Genomic DNA, 21,904 nt, shown 5'->3' on the forward strand with positions numbered 1-21,904 from the left:
CTTGGCCACCCAGTGCCACTTTATCAACATGCTGGAGAGAAGTGAGGGATGAAAAACAAGTACACTATTAACAGTAATTGCTTGCCGTTACCTACTGCATGCCTGGCCCTGAAAGTTCATTATTCTATAAGCCTTAAAACATACCTGAGTGGAAACAGAGGTTCTAAGATTCTGTAACTTGCCCAAGCTAGTAAGTGGCCACGCTGGAATTTCAATCCTGGTCTGAAAAGGTAGGTACTCTTGCAATTTTTCAAAACTGCATCTCTTCAGAATAAGGATCCAATCCCCCAAGAAGCTTTCATCCTTGGTGGATGAACAAGACTCACCCAAGAAACCCGACTTAGGAGAGGCACTGCTGGAGATGCTCTGTGTGGGAGCAAAGGCAGAAAGGAGGGAAGATAAGGTTGCAGTGGGTTTTAGGACAGTGAGTAGATAAGGCTTGCTGGCCTGGGTAGGACTGGAAAAGGAGAGTGGGTCTCCAGTGTGACAGCTCTGGATGCCATAACAAAGAGAATGGTTTTCAGGCATTGGAGGATCTTTAAAGATTTGTGAGCAGGATAAAATAACGAAGAACAGCAGATGAGAATGATGACTTTGATACAAATTACAAGTTCCTCCTTGGGGTAGGTGTTGATTAAGGGGGTGATTACAGGGCAGGAAGAGGTCCACCCAACTCAGGACAAAACCATATACCATCTACTTCCTGGAAGTTTTTAAAATGTGCTGGAAGACCACCTCACAGTCCCACTGTTGGTGTGTGGTTAAGTTGGTATGGCCACGTGATAGGAGATTCAGCAGCCATCAGAAATATTTAGGGAGGATGCATAATACCATGGGACAATGTTTACATTAAAGAACAGAATACAAAAAGACCAACCCTAAAGGCCTTCAGTGGCAACCCTGTCGGGACCCCTCTCACTTTTGAGAGCTTTTTCTGTATCTTCACTTAGTAAACTTCTATCAATTTACTCACACATACACACACAAAAGAACAGAATACAAAGCTGAATATCTAGTATGATCACAACTCTTCAGTAATAACAGCAGTAATAGTAATAATGATATCACCCATGGGGGAAAATAGGAAAGAAAGAAAAAATTTAGAGTGCTAATAGTGGTCGTGTTAAGGTGATGAGATCCATGGGTGTTTCTCCTCCCTTCAGCTACTTTTTGACAGCTTCCCAGTTTTCATTAATGACATTCTTTTTAAAAGAATCTTTGCTGTCTTTTCTAATGTGATTTTGCCAGACCTACGTTGCAAGGAATTAATGAGGAGTAAATGAGCAAGTAGATGCAAAGCACTCAGCACGGTGCCTGGCACAAAATCGGCGCTCTAGGAGGGTCCGGTGAGAGGGGTCGCTGGCCGGTGTCCCAACATCTGAAAAGCTCGGCCCTCGCCGCCGAGCAGCCTCCGCTTAGTCCCCGCGGCATCGACCCCTCGCACAGCACTGACACGTCCCCGACGCTGACGCTCGCCGTGTCCAGCAGGCGAGGTGCCCGCGGAGCCATCCGCACAGCCCGTCCTGCAGACGTGGAGAGAGGGTCGCACCGCCCCACACACCCCCGGCAGCCCAGCGCGACGTCGCGCGCACCCACGGCCCCGCCCCCTGTGACGCGCCCCCAGGGGGCGGGACCGTAGCAGCCCCGCCCCGCGCCTCCTCCGATTGGCCGCCGCGCTGTCACCACGTCGCCGGGAGCTGGCAGGGTGTGTGCGTGTATGTGTGTGTGGGGTTTGCTTTGTCATTCGTAGCCTGTCGCGCGCTGACGCGGCCGGCCTGGCCGAACGCTCCAGGATCCGCAGAAAGGGCCCCCGGCGCTGACCCCGGAGGCTCCCGGAGGGGGAGGATGCTGCGAACCCCTTACATAATGACGCGACTGACTGGGGCACATGTCAGCGCAGAAAACAGCACATGCCGCAAACCCAGGCCTCCCGATTTCATACGGTGCTAGTGATAGCGGGCAATGAATATAGCACGGTATGCTCTAGCATGGATTATAATACAATGAAACGCAATCCAACAGTCATGAAGTGTGCCTTCGCAATAAGGCATAATATAGGATGTTATATTTATAGGGCCTATTTATAAGCCTCTATTTAAATCTTTTCTGATAGGCCCAGGCACGCACACAGACACTATAATGATTGGCGCATTCTTCTGTCCTTCAAAGAGGCGGGTTCTCGGGTCCGTTGTGCCTCAGCGGGCCCTTGGATTGGCCGGCAGCGGCGTAGCGACGCCTTCGATTGGCCTCGGGGGCCGTCCGTCGGAGCCGAGGAGGCGGGGCAGGCGGCTGGCTGGTGCTGGGGCGGGCGGGCCCCGGAATTGTCATTTCTTTGTTTCCGAAGGCGGAGGAGGCTCTGAGCCCCCCCTCCCCGTCCCACCCCCTCCCCCCCGGGTGCTGGCTCCATGTCTGTGTGACCGGCCCCAGGGGTAGAGTCCAGGCCCGACGCGGGGCGGGCCGGCGGCGGCGGCGGCGGCGGCTGAGGTGAGAGACGGCGGCGGAGGCGGCGCGGGCACCCGGCCCCCCAGCGGGAGGATGAAGCGGCGGAACGCCGACTGCAGTAAGCTCCGCCGCCCCCTAAAGCGGAATCGGATCACCGAGGGCATCTACGGCAGGTGAGCGGCGGCGCCCCCGCCTCCACCCGCGCGGGCCCCGCGGCCCCCGGTCGGCTGCGGAGGGGCCCGGCCCCGTTATGTAACCCCGACTAGGCCGCACGCCCGCGCCGGGGGCTCTCCAGAGGAGCGCGGCCCGGGGGGCTCCGGCCGGCCCGCAGGGGTGCGCCCCGGGGGTGCGGGGCGTGGCGAGGGCCGCCGTCCGGGCGGGGAGGGCGCGGCGGCCGCTGGCAGAGGAAGCCGCGGAGCCGCCGTTGGGAGCTCCCTGGACCCGCCGGGGGGAGGGGCGGCAGGCCCCCTCCCCTCCCGCGCCCCTAGCCCAAGCCGCCGCGCCCCGAGGGCTGCTCCCGGGGCCGCCGGGCCTCCGCTGGCCCCCCAGTTCCGCTCTGGCCTGGGAGTCGCCGGCCTGAATCGGGAGGCGGGTGGACCATATGCACTAGGGGGAAAGGCTGACAAAGTTGGGAGCAGACGGTGGCCCCACGGTCCCCGGCAGACTGGGCAGGTGGCCACGTTGCCCGGTCTTTCACCCTCTACTTCTCTTGCGGGATCTCAGACTTGGCACCGAGGGCTGAAGACGATACCCCCTAATCATGCCCTGTGGCCCCGCTCCAAACTCAGGAGCTGATGATCATTTTCTTAGCAAACATTATTTTGAGCATTCTAAGCTGATAGTTTTCTTCGAACCTTTTAAAAGGGATTTTTTTCCAAACTCAAAATTTTCTTTTTCTTCCGGGGGAAAAAAAAAAAAAAGGCAGTGTCCCTTTAAATAGAAACTGAATTCGCTGCTCTGAGGGGGAGAAGGATAACAGGTTCATGGGGCAACTTGGTGACAATCACAGCTTCCTAAGCAAAACTTGTGTACGACCTGTCATTTTTCTGGTTCTTCTTAGAATGTTAATTCTGAATGGTACTTGCCTTGATAAATGATTTCGGTGGAGAAATCATTAATTTACAAAGGAGAATTATCAGCATGTGTATATAGGCTTAATTGAGTTTTCGTGGTATTTTACAATTTAGCTGTTTGAGCTGTGGGACTTAGAGAAATATGTGAGGTAGCTGATAACACCCAAGTTGTCACCAAGCTAATGACCAAGTCTTAGCATAACTGTACACCTTGCACATGCTGTTGTTTACATATATGGAAGATTGCTTTTCACAAGCAGCTGAGTGATGTAAACATCAGGGGTTTCCTTTATTTCAAGTTTAAAAGCATTAAGAAGTCAAAGTATAAAGTTCTTATGTATATTTATCCTTCTCTATAGATATATCCTTATGTAATGAGCCATAGATCATAGGAATAATTCATTCATTCATTCAACAAATGTACATACTATGTGCCAGGCCCTGTTCTAGCTATGAGGGTACAGCAGTCAGTAAAACAGGCCAAAATCCAAGCTGAATTAATCAAACCTGACCATTTAAACTAAAAGTGAAAAAGCAAAAACCATTTTCCTACAGATTTAAAAGGTGGGGGAGGAATGTCTCTTTAAGTTGAAGACACTGTGATCCTTTAGGAAGGATTTGTTTCTGCCCATTGAAAAAGATTTGAAGAACTTAATAGTGACACAAGAATAGAAAAAGCATATTAAACAGAATTGTAGACCAAGGACTTTGAATGGCTGCTAGTCACCGTAACATATGATGATATACCTTTATAGAAAGAAGACTGGGGATCCCATATTGTTTACATGTGTTGTATTTTGACATCTCTTTATATTTGAACAAATGATGCCCAATTTAATACCTGCCTGATAGTAACCACTCAATCAATGGGAACAATGTGAATTCATTGTCTAATGAAGATCTATTATTTTAGTGATGAGCTTTTGGAATTCAAATGTTCTTACCCTACAGTAAATATGCTATGCAAGTTATTCAGAGTTTTGCTGTAAAATTTTAAAACCCAACAGCTCTCAAATCTGTTTGCCCTTCTCTGTTTGGCATTCTTTAAGTTAGATGTTAATCAAAGACCTACATACATTTCTACCTGTCTTTCCTTTTGGAGCATCATATATGAAATGAATGTTTTAATTCACTTACCTGTTTCTTAGTTTATAATATGGAGTATTGGACTAAAGAACAAGATCATAGTTTTGTTTTTTTCCAATTCTGTTTTTAAAAATATGTTTAGAAATTTTTCCTTTATTCCTAAAACAAACAGAATGAGTGGGCTAGTTATAAATTATGGTGTTTGAGGATTTGTGAATATCAAATTTCTGTGATCATCGAATTTAACTCTATATGAAATTGTTCTTCATACCGTCTATTACCCATTTTGTTTCTCAACATCTAGCCAATTTTGGTCTTATTAAACAGAGACCTTTTTTCCTGAGGCTCTGTTGACAGTTTTGATAACCACTGTCTACTGTTTCACAGCATAACCTTTCATGAACATTATTTTCATGTTCTCAGTCTGCACAACTTTTTGAGTCTGGGCATAGCAAGGAGGCAGCTGTGATGAAGAGAGCACTGGACTGTGGGCATCAGGAGACCTGGGTTCGGACTCAGAATCCCAGCTCTGCCACTTTGAGCCCCATTCTCTCATCTGTCAAATGAGTCTTGAGGACTAAAGGAGCTCATGTTCAGTTTGTGAAACTCTTATAAATTCTAGCAGGCTATCCAAATATTATTTACCCTGTTGTTGTTATCACAGTTTAACGTGTTTGGTTTATTTTTTAAGGAGGCAAGAGAGACTATAAGATTTGCTACAGTTATAAACAGAAGTTGAGTAGTCAAAACAAAGGGTCAGTTGCTGCTTGGTCTTGCTGAAAAAAATCCTATTGCTGAGACGCTTTTAATCATGGGCTCCAATCCAGCAACTGTGACTGAGGTGATTGTCAAATGATATGCTTATTGTCAGTATAATGACTGTGACAGAATTGTTTCGGGGCAAGGTAAAAGGAAAATGGATTTTAGACATATCAGCATTATCTTCATTTGTATGTGTGCCCATTGTTTGAAAATTGAAATGTACATATATCTTATTCCAGTCAAATTAATAATCAAGAATAAGAGAAAAGAAACAGGAATGGTGATGATTTTCTTTTATGTTATTAAGAACTAAAATTCAAAACACATTTAAAAACAATCCGAGCCAGCATAGATCCAGAGTAGAAATTCAGTATTCAATAAATGTTGAGTGTGTGAGTTAATAAATAAATGAATATAAACTAATTCATCCTACTCAGTTAAGAACCTGTGTTGTTCAGGGAATCGTGGAGGATACAGAATTAGATATGGTTTCTTGTCTTCAAGGAGTTTACAGTTTAGTAGATCATCATAATGCCCTCTTAAATTTGTACAGTGGTTTTGAGGTTCCAAAGAACTTTGCGTTCTGTTCAAGGAAAAATATTTTTGTTGAATTATATTTTAGCCGGCTATTTTAGTTGTTCACCTGATGCATTAACAGCTTTATTTTGCCCTGTGCTATTTTATGGTGAAGTAGACAGTCGCCAGTAAGTGAGGGAATATTCTCTAACTCAAATGAGATAAATGTGAAAGAACTTTGGAAATGATAAGGAACAGTTATTAATAAGAGAAAGTAAAATAAATAACTGCACTTAACTGTGACATTCCAGACGTCCTCAGGTTTTATGGCAGCGATTCTCTGCCCATGTCTGCTCCTTCACACATGCACCAGACACTCCCAGCAGTAACGTCTAATTACATGCGGTGATTCTCCAGGTGAGGTGGGGTTGGAGTGCTACAGTTTTTAAAAGCCTTAAGGGGATCCTGTGTGGTTTAGCCACCTGTCACTTTGCCATGTTCCCCACTTCCTTCCCCCTGAGAATTGCTGACTTTATAAGGGAAAGATGAGATGATGTGTGTGGTAGGGAGAAGACAGGGGCAGAGACGTTTATGGTGAAAGCTTCTGGAGTTAAAATTGTTACTTGCCCAAGTAGGCATAATAAGCATTTTAAGTAAGGCACATGTGTTAAGCTTCAGGAAACTATTCTATATCTTTGTTACTGGTGGTTGAAGGAAGCGCCCCTTCACTTGTGAATTTATGAATACTTCCTGTCATCGTGTAGCGCGCCACCTGCAGCTTCGACGAGCAGGACTGTGCCTGACTCGTAGATTTTTACAGCTTCACACCTTCAAACTAGAGCTGAGGACTCGGATGTCCCTGGTAGGTAGAATACCTTGGCCCGTCTTTGTTTCAGAAAAGAGTTTCCTGGCCTCTGACTTTTGGAATGATCCAAGTTTGCATCCTTCTCAGCTTCCTAATTTCCTTTTTCAGACCCTAGTCGAAATAATCTGATCTCCAGAGATTTCACTTTTCTGCCGTTCCTGCCTCTTTAATTAATGATGTTTCCTAAGCCTAGTTTTGGCTCCTTTGGGCTATGCTTATTAAAGCCACTAGAGGCTGGCCTGATCCTTGGCTGCCTTGATTGTACATGTGTTCTGCAGCCGAAACCCCAGACCCCCCAGTGTTGCAACCTCACAGCCTAAAAGCATTTTGGTAATCTTGGGAGGCTTTTTCAGCCACACTGGACCTGACATGAAAGTGATAGATTCTGTATTGTTTTAGAGGGGTGTTGGGGAAGGGGGTAAGTTTGGACTAACCTTTCCAGTGAGGTGTTTACCTAACCCTTATATTTGCAGTTTGCATGAAATGCATTTGAACAAATCTGCCACACTGGAGTTTTGTACTTAGTTTTTGCCAGTAGTGTGTTACCTTAAAAGACAGGTACTTTCCTCCAACTCTCATTTATGATTCTTCTTGTCTGAGTACTCTTGGCCGTTTAGTTTCATTAGATGTTTTGAAAATCCCTTTAAATTTCTGCTACGAGTTGAGGCAGGGGAAGGAGGGAACGTGATCTAGTTCAGATTATTTGCTTTAAAGCTTCCTGTTTCATTAGTGATATTCTCCTTTTTCTTTGATTCCTTGTGGCCTTTCTTGAACCTCACTAGATTTGGAGATTGGTTTTAATGGTAGACTTAATAGCTTATTATTTTCACTTTCTTGTTAGTTATTTGCCAAATATTCGGGAGCCAGTTCCTGTTCTATAGGCACTTATATGTCCAGAGTCTTTTTCTTTGGCCATTTCTCCCAGATCTTCCCACTGATATTAACCCTTTGGGGTTTTGTGTGTATATATATGTGTGTTTTGTTTTGTTTTGTCGTTTTCTAGGCTACCATCCAGGTGATACTTAAGGGAATGTAATAAAATATAACATATACCTTGTGGAGTCTGGAGGGTCAGATAGAAATTTTAAACATGGTTAAGAGCTCAAAGTGAAATACTGTAATTAGGTTTCCTTCCTTCCTTCCTTCCTTCCTTCCTTCCTTCCTTCCTGTCATGGGGCTCAAACTCATAACCCTGAGATCAAGGGTCGCATGCTCTACCAACTGAGCCAGCCAGGCGCCCCTGGGTTATTTTTCTTGATGAAATTTAGTGTGCTCTTCAAAGATTCTGATTACTTTTATTCTGTAGGCTTACTAGATTTGGGTTTAATTATTTTACTTGGATTGTTTTCAAGAAATAGGCCCAGAAGAAAAAAGTTGTTTGCCCAACAAGCTACATAAGTATAATGGTACAGACCAACAGCAGAAACACATATCCTTTGCTAGATGTTTTTTTTTCCATCATGAATTTCTTCAAATACCCAATGAGTGAATATTTCCTCAAGGTCTCTCACCTTTAGTCACGTGGATCCTGGTAATGGCAATTTAAAAAAAAAATGTTAGAATGTATTCTTTGAGGCTTTATATCTTTAACATTTAACTTAACTGATACCAAATTGGCCTCTGCTCATCAACCTTCCAAAATGCCTATCATCCCCAGACTTGGAAGCCCCTTCATACCACTAACCTTCATTCCTTTGTTTTCCTCTGCTGCTCTTAAGGACAACGTACTCACATTGAGTCATGGGATTGTGACATCAGAAATAATTTCTCTCTCATCCATCTCTTCTGTTGCCTTTTCTTTTTTAGAGGCTTTGCCTTTAGTGGATTGAAATAGTGCAGCTAGTCCACTTGAGGTTTATCTGTAGACATCACTAATGGACTTAGACCGTTTGAGATCTCTTTCCTTACCTAGCACAGGGGAGGTGGCCAGAAACAGTCTAGCTCTGTTTTTAAATTATATTATTACTTTGTTCATCTTTAAAGCACTTCTAAAAACCAAATAAGTTGCTCAGTATTAAAGTCAGTATTTTGCCTATCTTGTAGTGAGGGTACTTGCGTTATAGAGAGAATGAGTGCCGTGTTCATGGTCAAACAAAAACTCCTGTCTCAGATGAGAGAAATACTAAGGCTAGAATCTTTTTTCTCAGATGTAATAAGCATTATTTTCTTGCCTTGCTCTAGGCTTGACAAGCTATACCTAATGGTTTATTGTAATTATGAATTTTTTAAAAAATGAATTATCTTTTTATTTTTGAATTACATGTTTCTCTATTACAATGATCATTCTAGGAGTGTGAATTTCGCTAGAAAGCAGTCTTGAGTTGTCCCATGTTTCGTGCCATAGTTATTTCTGTAAAGAATATTTGACTTTAGGGGGCGCGTGGGTGGCTCAGTTGATTAAGCATCTGCTTTTGGCTCAGGTCATGATCCCAGGGTCCTGCATGGAATCTGCTTCTCCTCTCCCCCCGCCCCTGCTCCTGCTCTCTCTCTCGCTCAAATAAATAAAATCTTAAAAAAAGAAAAAAAAAAGAATATTTGACTTAAAACTTTTTTCTGTAGAGCTTCATAGTGTGTTTACAAATTAAGTTTATAAATTCATAGTTTATGAATGAGATACTGAGGGTTTATTCTTTCATAAAGTACATCTGCTCATTTTTTTAAAACTTGGTTCTCTTGTAGAATTAAAGAATTATATAAGTTGAATGTGTATATAGGAAAGCATATAAAGAAGGAAAATAATATTTATTGAATAATGTGAGATGAGAAAGTCCAGTGTGATGGATAAACATATGGGCTTTAAAGTTATTTGAACTCGACTTCAAAGAATGTCCCTGACACTAGTTGTGTCACTTTGAACAAGTCACTTACTTGCTTTAGCCCTCAGTTTTCTCATCTGTAAAATGAGGATGGTAAATAATACCACCTACTTTATAGGACTGCTATAAGGATAATTGAGATAAGTCACATAAAAAACTTAGCATCGTGCCTGACACAGATGATTGCTCATGAAGTTATTTGCTGTTGCTGCTATTATTATCTTTTCTTCATTGTCTTATTTTGTTCCAGTAAGGGTATTAGCTTCAGTTTCATATGTGAGGAAACCACAGTTGCCCCAGGTTTGGTTACTTGATAGAGGCCCGTATGAGTCTAACCCTAGAGTCTGTCCTCTTTCTTTTGTACAGTATTGTGCCACTTCATTGTTTCTGAGTGATGTTTATGTGTAAGAACTCATGTGATACTCTCAGACTTTCTGCTACATGGAGAGCAAGTGTCATTTTCTTCATTTTCCAGGTGAAGCAGCAGGTACCATGAACCTTTTTTCCTTCTCAAAAAGAGAATGTCTATTAAATAATAATTTAAAAAACCAGTATAGATATGACAACAGTGCAAAATGTGATCGGACCAGGATCCTATTGGTTGATCGAGCTCTATCTATTTATCTGTTGCTTTAAAGGACATTAGTGAGGGGCGCCTGGGTGGCTCAGTCAGTTGAGTATCTGACTCTTGGTTTCGGCTCAGGTCATGATCTCAGATCAAGCCCCGTGTCAGTCTCCATGCTGAGCGGGGAATCTGCTTGAGATTCTCTCTCTCCCTCCCCCTCTGCCCTCCCCCCCCAAAATAAATAAATAAATCTTTTAAAAAAATAAAGGACGTTAGTGAAATAATTACTGAAATTTGAGTAAGGTGTCTAGATCAAATAATAGTAACATATCAATGTTAATTTCCTGACTTTGATTTTAAAAAAACCAATAAAACATATATAGGGAGAGAATGATATCAAGAACGTGATAAAATGTCATTTGTGCATTCTGAGTGAAAAATATAAGGGAACTCTTTGTACTATTCATGCAACTTTTCTGTAAGTCCAAAGTTATTTCAAAATGAAGAGTTAAAAAAAATAAAAGTAACATACTTGGTATGCAAAAATTAACGTGATAGTGTATTAGCATAATGCACCAGACCTTAGTACTCCTGCTCTGGGATGATCACTGTTATATAATTTTTAAGTATCATTTTTTTCTTTTTTTCTATATAAGCAAACGTGTGTATTTCTCCCTTAACAAAAGTACGATTCCAGTTTACATAAAAGTTTTTTGGCTTTTCTCCTCACTTAATCTCTTTCCATTTCTTTCCATGGAAATGTATTCATTTACCTTTTTAGCAGCAGCACAGCATTCCACGTAGGATTCACTTCTCTGTGGTCTCCAGACTCCTGTTTCTGTGCTCTTTCAACAGTGCTCCGCAGCCTCTCACTTCCTGGTTCCTCAGGTTTCTTTCCTATGAAAGGGTAATAACTGCCCTGCCTATTTCACAGTTGTAAGGCTAAAATGAGGTAATTAATATGAAAGCATTTGGAAAAATTGCACATATGATGTAAGTGTAAGGTGTGATTAGGTAGATGATTACTACTGCTGAAGATGTGAAGTGTAATCCTGTGGGTTGTTCTCTTTCTCCTCATGTGCTTCTGCAGCCCCCCATCCCAAACCTCACAGAGTCCACACTGTCAAAAGTGGTGTGGTTTGTTTGGTTTTTTTTAGATGAAAGTGTTTTTGAAGCAGAATTTCCAAAACTCTAAATTCTCCAACTGTGTTAAGTTACAGTACCTGTCCTTGATATCTCTGCAGTCTATGTGATCCTTTGTAAAAACACTATATACCACACAATTCTTTTTTTAAAGATTTATTTATTTATTTATTTTAGAGAGAGAGTGTGCGCATGGGAGGGGGGTGGTTGGGAGGGCCAGGGGGAGGGAAAATCCCAAGCAGACCTTGCACTGAGCCTTGCGCGGGGCGCGGGGCTCGGGGCTCGGGGCTCGATCTTACCACCCCAGCTCATGACCCCAGCCGAAACCAAGAGCTGGTCCAAGAGTCGGTCGCTTCATGGACCGCGCCACCAGGCGCCCCACCACACAATTCTTAAAAGCTTTTTTAAGTGATTTCTTATTCTAGGTTTTCTTTATGCTTTCTAAATTGGGCATATTTTACGCTAGATTTGTCATTGCAGTGGCTGTGTGTGTGTGTGTGTAATTGACACTCGAAAGGTTCTCTTGGCAGTCTGCAAGAGGCCTAGAATAGAAAAGAAATAAGGAGTAGCTTAGGTCTTCTCAGGCATCCTCCTGTCTGGATTGCACACCGGGAGGCAGGTGCAGAACCTAACAGCAGGGGCGAGACCATTTTATCTTGATGCTGTGCATAACTTTCTGTAGTCCACCATTTCTCAATTATTTTTGTCTCGGGACCTCTTTCCACTCTGGGTTTATATGGGTTATATCTATCAATATTTACTGTATTAGAAATTGAGACAGACACATTTTAAATAATAATTACAAGCTGATATAAAAATAATAAATCCATGAGAAGAGTGGTGTGGCTTTACATTTTTGCAGATTTCTTTAATGTTAGGCTAAATAGAAGACACTTTGAGAACCCCCACTGCAGGCCGAGCCAGTGGCAGGCAGGCCAAATGGAGTGATAGTCTGGTACGCAGAGCAAGGCTGATTAGATTCATTTCTTCCTATTGAAGACCACAACAGATTGGGAGCAGGTACATGGTAATCTTCGGAGCAGAAGCTGTATTTGTATCTTTTGTTGATGTTGCTTTGTTCACATACCCTTCCCAGTCATCTGTGCATGATTTCTCTGTCTACCTTCATTTTAAGTGTGTACTCTGGTAAAGGCCTTACTGTCAATCCTAAACACTCTTGTGCATTGCAGGCCATTCATTCAACAAATATTTGTTGAGTTTTTGTAGTGTGCAGGGTGCTCTGCCAGGCACTGAGGATAAAGTAGGGAACAAAATAGGCAGCTCTTTTGTTCTTGTGGACTTTACATCTAAATAGTTAATTAAATAAAATACTGTTTATTTATAACCGTGATTAAATGTTCTTACAGTACGGGATGCTATGTGAGCATATAATGGGGTAACAGTCTTTACTTTGGGATCAGGGAGGCCTTCTTTAATGATGTGATGTCTGTGTTGTGTGCTGAAGGATGGGTGTAGTAGCAGAAGTGCTTCATTAGGTTAAATTGTACTGAGGTGGGGATCTTGTCTGTGACTCAGATAGAAAGGTAAGAAAATGGAAGAATCAACCCTGAACAATGTTCCCAATTGAGGGAAGGAGAACTAAGGGTTTGGAGATAAGTATTGATTATTTAAGTAGATAGTTGTTTAATTTCTGAGACACTGTGGAATTCAGTGGAGGTTCCATGACAATGAGAAGTTTATATCATGGGCCAGTACTTCTCAAGTTTTAATGTACAGACAGATGGTCTAGGGATCTGGTGAAAATGCAGGCTTAGATGAAATAGGTCTGGGATGGGCCCTGAAATACTGTTGTTCTAAAAAGCTCATAGTGATGCTGATGATGCTGGTCCATGGACCACACTTGGAGTAGCAGGACTATAATTACACATAATCTGATTTCGGTAGGAGTATGGGCTGGACAAGAGGCTGGATGAATATTCTAGAGGTGATGTGGAGTAGGGAGAGGTATTTGATAACAGAGAAGACAGCAGTTTGGTTTAAGAAGTATCATGCCACATACTGAAAGCTAAAAGCAATTCACAGTTGCTATTCCAGAGAAGACAGGAAAGCTAGGGATTGAGATAGATGGCCACTAGCACAGCCAGTGAAATCTTCTACAGAGTCATTTCTGTGGTGAGGACCAAGTGAACTAAATGGCCATTATTAGTCTGCCTAGGGAAAAGGTCAGGTACTGAGGATTGATGGCCACACTCACGGTAATTATGTGGGCTCCAAAAATGATCTACATGATAGCAGCTAGTGGTACTAGAAAGAAGGTGCACTTTACTTGGAAAAAGAAAAATGTTCAATACTACTTCTCATTAATCATAGATGATTAATCATTAATCCATAGGTGAAGAGTATTGCCAAATAGATTCAGGTTAAAAATGGTTGGAAATGGCAAGGGTAGGAATAGAATGGAGGAGGGGAAAGAAACTTATAGTTAATAACCCCTTTGAAAGAATCACCACCATTAAGCCTAATAATCACACATATGTCTCTTCTTAATTTCACTGGCATCCAGAACAGAAGCTTATAAGACCATCAAAAGACATTATTGGTCTGCCCTTGTTCGATTATATTACTATGGAAAATACCTTTTCATTGTAGTTACGCTTTAAATTTTTGTTCAAGATATTTTATAGTTATTCATAAATGTGTTTGGATCAGAGAAAGTAACATCAAGTTATGAACCATGTTGTGAACTGTATGTATAAAAATATTTTATATTTGATCACATTCTCTTCATGGTTTAAAAGAAATATTTTAGAATGCTATATTGGCTTAAAACCTAACTTTCTCTCCCCAGTAGAATGCCATCTCTTTGGATTTGGCAAAATCTTATGACCTTCAGAACATGGAAGGAAAGGAATTAGGGTACTGATAAGCAGTCATTTTAGGTTACTTGTCTTTTAACTTTTTTACATGTACCTATAGAAGAATAATAAGCATAAGTTACTGCTACAGAGGACTAAGTGAATACTGAATCAGGCAACTGTCTTAAACTTTCTAAAACCCTGAAGGCAGAAATGAATCAATAGAATTCAGTACTAGTCCTAAAGTAAAATCAACTTTTTTTAAAAAGATGAGTAAAGAATTATTTATTTACTTATATTTAAAAGTGTGGTCAAACACATAATGTAAAATTCAGCATCTTAGCCATTTTTAAGTGTACAGTTCAGGAATAATACATATATTCGCATGATTGTGCGACTAAGCTCTAGAACTCTTTTTGCAAAACTTGTAAAATCTAATTTGTTAATTAGGTTGCCTCTTGATTTTTAGAGGCAGGCCCACCTAAAAGGGGAGCCTGAGGAAAGTTGAGGGTATGGCATATGTTTGTGAAAGGTCAAGTTTCCTTAGATATCTGTACTTCTAAACTGTGACTCAGTAAGAGCTGGGTGTCAAGGAACATGAAAGTACGAGAGCAGTTTTTTTGAAAAGAACTGAAATATATAAAAAGGAACTCTCTTGAAGTCACAGACTTGAAAAAGAGTAGTCATTGTTACAAAGATGATCATTTCTGAATTGCCTTTGGTTTAAATGATTGGGCTATTAAAAGCTATTCAGTAGGCTGTCATTCTTTGGATAATGCTATCTAAATAGTGCAACAGAACATTGCCTGCTAGACTGGGATCCTGCCATGCCTTGGGAGCATTTGGGGCAGAGACAGTTGGTAGTACTCTACCTTCTCCACCTGGGGAGTGGTGATGACTGCACACGATGATATACTCCCCGCATCTCATTCACCTCATCCAGAGGCAGCCCCATGGGGAAAAGTGTTCATTGGAGAGGTAAAAACATTTCCATATGTGCCTAGAAACAGTTCTAGAGACAAGGAAAAACCTTTCAGTTTTAAAGCCAAGCAGCTTGAAAATCTAGTTTGAAACTAGATTTGTGTTCCCGAATGCCGACATGACTCAGCTGTTCGTGCTAGTAAAATATGCCTTGCTCTCCACTGGGTCAGTGATGGATTTTTAATGGGTGAGAACGAGGGCCCCATCTTCATCTGGCTAATATGATTCTAGTGAAATGAAACTAAAAGGTGGGACTTGCCTGTTTTCTTCTGGTTTGCCTTGGGTTCCTTGATTGTATAGCAAACCTCTTAATCGAAACTTATTATCAAGCCCGAAGAAGTTCTACCAAGAGTTAGTATTAGAAATTGCCCCTACCTGCAGATAATGTCTCATTATGCTACTGTATCATCGAGGGTCATACCTGTCCATTCTTGACATCTTTTTACCCTTGTGGCTTCAGAGGACACAGAAAGAATCCTCAGTGCTGGATCTTGCTTTTGTTGTCTGCCGCCCCCCCCCCTCAAGTTTATAATTTTTTTGTAGCTTATTTTAATATACTTAAAAATGATTTATTAAAGTCTTGATTTTGTTGTTGTTGGTGTATATTCAAACAGCTAATGTAATCACATCAATATTGGAATGTTTGTATTACAAAGCAGCATACAAGGCTCTGGCCCAAATCAAAGTAGATTTTAGGTATTTCCAATCTATATCTAAGAAAACCTTTTTTTTTTTTTTAATGCCTAAACTTAACCTGCTCCAGAATTGACTGCGTTAAGGACATAGAATTAGGGGCTTATTAGTAAGGGGCTTATTAATCTGAAGGCTTCTATTATCTATTGTACAACTCATGAACTAGAAGAATGGACTTTGAGATTTTAATCCATGTCCTTACCTTGTTTTGAGCTACTGCAGTGGTTAAATATGTGTCCTGCCTGGCTTATCAAAGTCTGCTTCTACTTAACATAAATCCAGAGGGAGCTGGAAGCACACATTTACATCTTAGCTAGAGCAGGGCTAGGATACTTTAGGATTTTTTTCTTTAATGTACATTTTGTGTTCTCCCAACCCATAGTAGTAATTGGCAACTGCTCCCTACGTTAGTTTCTATTTGGGGATGTCCTTTGGTTAATACAGGTGAATACCACACAGAAAGGCAAGAGGAGAAAAGAGGGAAAAAGACAGAATCCTTCAAGCATGTAGGGATGTGCATCAAGAATTTCAAAGACTCTTCAAACAGATGTAGAGGGGTGGGCAAACAGCAAATTCGAAGGCTTTCAACCATGACATTTTCTTCTAATGAAGAAGAGCTGGAAAGCTGTAATTTTGAGAGTGTTGCAGTTTTTTAAATCAGACACTTAGCACATTTTAAAATAGTGGTGAAATGTAAAATTTTTTTCCATCTTAGATAGAATTAAGCATTTTTGGTCATCATCTTACTTTGATAGTTGTGGGTCTCGGAGTGAATGGCAGAGCTTTTAAAATTTAGGTGGGTCGTAGCAACATCTCCCTCTGTCCTTTATCGCCGTTATTTTCATGGTATGTGAAGATATTTTTGTCTCTTAAAGAAAGCAGTGCATTTTCTTTTTCTAGTGCTTCACCAATGACCTTCAATTAATTCTCTATTTTTATGCTTTGCAGTACATTTTTATACCTGAAATTCCTGGTAGTGTGGGCACTTGTCCTCCTGGCAGATTTTGTCCTGGAGTTCAGATTTGAATACCTGTGGCCGTTTTGGCTTTTCATCAGGAGCGTCTATGATTCCTTCAGATACCAGGGACTGGTATGTTTATTAATATGTTTTTCAAGTCTAAGGGGTTTAATTTTCTAAGAAAGTCTTCAGTAACTGATGGTAAAAAAACCCACTATCAAATCATTATACCTCACCCACCCTTCTCTACCATTCCAGTGAAAAGAAGGGGAGGGACAAAGACCTTGGGAGGGAAACAGAGTAGTGAAGGAAGCAATAATTATCCAGTCCTACTCTGAAGTATTTCTGGAGCCCTATCACCACGTTAGTGATTGGGTTAGAGTTAGAGCAGTGGTTCTCAAACTTTGTGGTCTCAGGGCCCCGCTAAACTCTTAAAAACTACTGAGGATTCCGAGGAGCTTTTATTTATCTGGGTTAGATCTATCCGTATTTACTATATTAGAAATCAAAACTGAAAACAAATTTAAATGCTTATTAATTCACTTAAAAATAATAACAAGCCCATTACATGTTAATGTAAATTACATTTTTAAATGAAAAATGTATTTTCCAAAACAAAAAAATTAGAAGATTGACTACATTTTTGCAAATGTCTTTAATGTCTGGCTTAATGGAAGGCAGCTGCATTTTCATATCTGCGTCTGAACTCAGTGGATTGCAATATCACGTATCATGTAGCTTCTCGAAAAAGCCACCTTAATCCTAAGTGAATGAGCATGAAAAAGGCAGATGCCATCTTAATATTGTTAGGAAAATGGTGTTGACCTGGAAGACCCACTGAAAGGATCTCAGAGACACCCCACCGCCCCACTGACCCTGGGAATCCTCAAACTATGTTTTGAAAACTATTGGGTTAGAGCAAGGGCATAGGCCTGGGCTTGTTCCCCTGGTTGATCTGCAGTTCTCTTGTGTCCTCTGGCTACACCTTATACCTGGAACTCTTCCACTCAGAAATCCAGAGCCTCAAAAAGATGGCTTCAGGCTCATGTCCTCTTGGGAATACCTAGTGGTGTGTCCAGAGAAAGGCTGCATTATTTAAATCCTTAACATCAGCATAATTCTTACTATCATGGTTCATTTGTGCTCCAACAGCCGGTTCTTCAAGAATGAGGCTCTTACTATGGACTCTGAAAAACAAACTGAGGGTTCTAGAGGGGAGGGGGGTGGGAGGATGGGTTAGCCTGGTGATGGGTATTGAGGAGGGCACGTTCTGCATGGAGCACTGGGTGTTATGCACAATAACAATGAATCATGGAACACTACATCTAAAACTAATGATGTAATGTATGGGGATTAACATAACAATAAAAAAATTTAAAAAAAAAAGAATGAGGCTCTTTAGGAATGTTTTAAGAGGAGAGAGGAACCCTTTCTGTGTTAAAATTCTAGTTTTAGGTAACGCACCTGCGGAGTCCAAATGAACTCATTGGGACCCAACTGAGCTTGTTCTGGTCCAGTTCTTCTTGATTTGAGGACATAAATAGGATTACTTTTTAATATTGAATTAACCTCTACTTTTTACATAGTGGTTTTTATATGTTTAAAATTCCCTGTTGTCACTTGCTCTATAGTTCTTGCATGTCAGTTTCAAAGGTTTTGTTCAACATGCTTTTAATAATCCGTTTGAAAATAACAAGTTCTAAGATGAGTTTTTAATTTTGTTTTGTTTTTTCCTTTAGGCCTTCTCAGTATTTTTTGTTTGTGTAGCTTTCACATCAAATATAATATGTCTGCTGTTCATCCCCATACAATGGCTTTTTTTTGCTGCTAGCACATATGTATGGGTTCAGTATGTATGGCACACAGGTAAGTCTTAATGGCTTCTTAGATGGATAGAAATCTTGGATTCAAACTTTTTTAATGTAATGATTTCTTTGACTACATTATTTAGAGTTGAGTTTAATTTGGACATTTTTTTAAGGATTTATTTATTTTTGCGTGCGCATGCACACACGAGAGAGAAAGAGAGGGAGAGAGAGAGAGAGCACGAGCAGGGTGGGGGGAGGGGCAGAGGGAGATTAAAACTCCCCGCTGAGCTGGGAGCCTGATGCGGGACTTAATCCCAGGACCCTGGGATCATGACCTGAGCTGAAGGCAGATGCTTAACCGACTGAGCCACCCAGGTGCTCATGTGGACATTTTTTCTTTTTTAAAGATTTTATTTATTTATTTGAGAGATAGAGTGGAGAGAGAGTATGAGAGGGGGGAGAGTCAGAGGGAGAAGCAGACTCCCCACTGAGCAGGGAGCCCAATGCAGGGGCCGATCCCCGGACTCCAGGATCATGAGCTTAAGGCAGAGGCCCAACCAACTGAGCCACCCAGGTGCCCCCCATGTGGACATTTTTAAGTGGCCTTTTCCTAATAGATTATACCTCTAAAATATATTTTATATTTTTTTCATTATTAAATGAAAAGTTTAAGTCTTTATGATTTCACATCTCAATTGTAGGCATCTCAATGATCAATTCTCATTATGAAGATTTTTTTTTTTTTTAAGTTGAAATGATTTATGTTTAGGTAGACTCGTAGACAGCGATGTTCCACATAGGAAAAATGTTCCTGGAGTTTCAGCTTTGAAAGGAATGTCTGAGGTCATTTTGTTGAACCCTTATTTGGTATAAGAATCCCCACAGCATCCCTGACACATAGTGGTTTAGTCTCTGATTGAAAGGCCACAGTGACAAGGAACTCAGCTTTTGGGGCAGCTGTAATAGAAAGTTCTTCCTGATACTGAGCCAGAATTTTCCTCCTTACACTTTTGACCCAGTACATCTTGACTGTTTTGGGGTTTGTTTATCTCTTAGAGGATATAAGGAGGCTTTCCCCCACAAGCATAGGGAAGTGTACAACACTTTGCCTTCAGATTCAAGGGGTCTACAGACCATCCCCTCAAGCCCCAACACTGCATGCCTGCATTGGAGCCACACGAAAGGAGTGTGGTCTCCCATCCATGGTTAACATTTTTGTAGAGATTTAAAGACACTGTCATATCCTCTCAGGCCTTCTTGTCTGTAGGCACAACATCTCTGGTTTCATCAGCTTTTCCTTATATGTTATTTGAAGCACTTTCACCATCCTGATCTCCCTAGTTCTTTAGTGGTTCTCTTCACCAAAATGTGCTATTTCTGGTACGTTCTGACTAGAGTGGAGCCACACAGTCCTCTCCCTTCTTCCTAAAGCTAACATGACAGTTCCTCAGTCTGCTTTCCTCTAATTAAAGTGATTTTTTCATACTTTAGTTTTTCCTTGTATTTTCTTGTCCTGGGTCTTAGTTTCAAGTGAGTTGCCATTTACACTTGTCATTCTGTCTAGGTCTCAGTTTCTTCTTTTTTTTTAAGATTTATTTATTTATTTGTGGGTGAGGGGCAGAGGGAGAGAGAGGATCTCCAGCAGACTCCCTGCTGAGCAAGGAGACTGACACAGGGCTGGATCCCACGACCCTGAGATCATGACCTGAGCCCAAATAAAGAGTCGGCTGCCTAACCTACTGAGCCACCCAGGCACCCCATCAGTTTCTTCTTTGTCATAAGATGGTGGAATAATCTAGATAATGTTTAGGGGAGCCTTCCAGCTTAACAATCCATGACTCTGATGAACTATAATGATTTCCTAAATTACTTTAATAATGTCTTAGTAGTTTGGAAAAAACAACTCCTATAACTACTAACAGAACCTACTGGGAATGAGTTCAGTGGGTGACCCACAGAGCAGCAGTGAAGCGAATATCATAAGTGATACTGGCCTCTCTTTAGCCCTAGGCTCAGAAATGTTGGAATAGCTAAGTTGTGAAGTATGTTTTAATTTGGAATGATTAATATTCAAATAAACAAAACAAAGCAAACTTTGTATTCCTTTTGGGCCGAAGAGATCTAAGTACAGTTTATATAACTTGGGAATAATTTCTCTTATCATTTGTTAAAATTTAAAATTCTTAAGTTTATTAGGAATCGTTGATGCAATTATGTATTGCCACAAAAGAATGATTATATCATAAACTTCCTTGCTGTTAAGAGGGAAAAAAAACAGAATACAAAACTGTATGTACAACATGACTCACTTGCTCAAAAATATTTTCAACGTAATTTTATTATTTGATAAGTGTAGAAATACAGGTATTTTGTCCAAAAATTTATATTTTTTTCTGTAATGTGATTATGTATATGATAACTTCAGAAATTAATATAGGGAGTTAGAGAATATAAATTTTTGAAAATGCATTTTGCAATGAATTTGAAAATGCAGTATCCTAAGAGTTGCTATTTGTCTTCGTACACTGTGAAAATGCCCCTTTTTTTTTGTATGTTAAATCTATAAGAATGGTTGAGGCCATTCGCTGCCTTCACAGAGCTTTTAGCGTTTTCTTACTGCATGGACTAGGTCTAAGGGGATTTAAGTTCTTCTTAGGAGCAGACCCAGGATTATCTCTGTGAACTTGGACCCAATTTGTATAAACTGTGGGCCTTACTTTACTCTTCAGTATGATAAGGAGGTTGGACTAAATGATCTTTGTAGTTCCAAGATGCTATGATTTTTCTTTTGTTTCATCGCAAAGATCCTTAGTAAAAAGCTATTTAGTCTTTCAGATCACTGATTTCCCTCCCCTGACTCTCTATTCTCTCTTCTATAACTCGCTTGCCTTAAATAGTCTCAAAGGAGCTCTTTCCAGAGTTATTGGACCTCATGCCTATGTAGTCCATCTTCATTAAAAAAAAAAAAAAATCCCATTATTAATCATGTCCTGACATAGATAAACCTAGCCTGCAGATTTTGATTCTAAAAATCAATGAAAATTACCTCATTATTTGTATCTTATTTATTCTATTGCAAGTTGCTTTTTACTCCCTTGAAAATTGTTTTTATTGTTTATTTTTTTAAAAAGATTTTATTTGTCAGAGAGAGAGAGAGAACGCGCACAAGCAGGGGGAGCGGCAAGCAGAGAGAGAAGCAGGCTCCTCACTGAGCAGGGAGCCTAATGCAGGGCTCCATCCCAGGACCTTGGGGTCATGACCTGGGCCAAAGGCAGATGCTTAACTGACTGAACCACCTGGGCACTCCCCAAAATTGTTTTTAATTATAAAAGAAATATAAGCTTGTAGTTAAGAAAAAAAATTTGTAGAACAGGGGTGCC

At 41.0% G+C, this 21,904-nt stretch overlaps 1 protein-coding gene across 2 annotated transcripts in view; it reads left to right on the forward strand.

Annotated features, from left to right (window-relative positions):
• The first annotated feature begins 2,432 nt into the window (after positions 1-2,432).
• MACO1 (macoilin 1) overlaps positions 2,433-21,904 on the forward strand; it is a 59,127-nt gene continuing 39,655 nt past the window's right edge. The window contains exons 1-3 of one of the 2 annotated variants that reach the window (XM_021683565.2): positions 2,433-2,615; positions 16,707-16,848; positions 18,456-18,582. In XM_021683565.2, the coding sequence (XP_021539240.1) occupies positions 2,536-2,615; positions 16,707-16,848; positions 18,456-18,582 (349 nt within the window). In that variant the 5' untranslated portion in view covers positions 2,433-2,535. The remainder of the gene's footprint in view (positions 2,616-16,706; positions 16,849-18,455; positions 18,583-21,904) is intronic. The other variant, XM_044913906.1, reaches the window with a different exon arrangement.

Source organism: Neomonachus schauinslandi, chromosome 4 (genome assembly GCF_002201575.2).
Source record: "Neomonachus schauinslandi chromosome 4, ASM220157v2, whole genome shotgun sequence".
Lineage (NCBI taxonomy): Eukaryota > Metazoa > Chordata > Mammalia > Carnivora > Phocidae > Neomonachus > Neomonachus schauinslandi.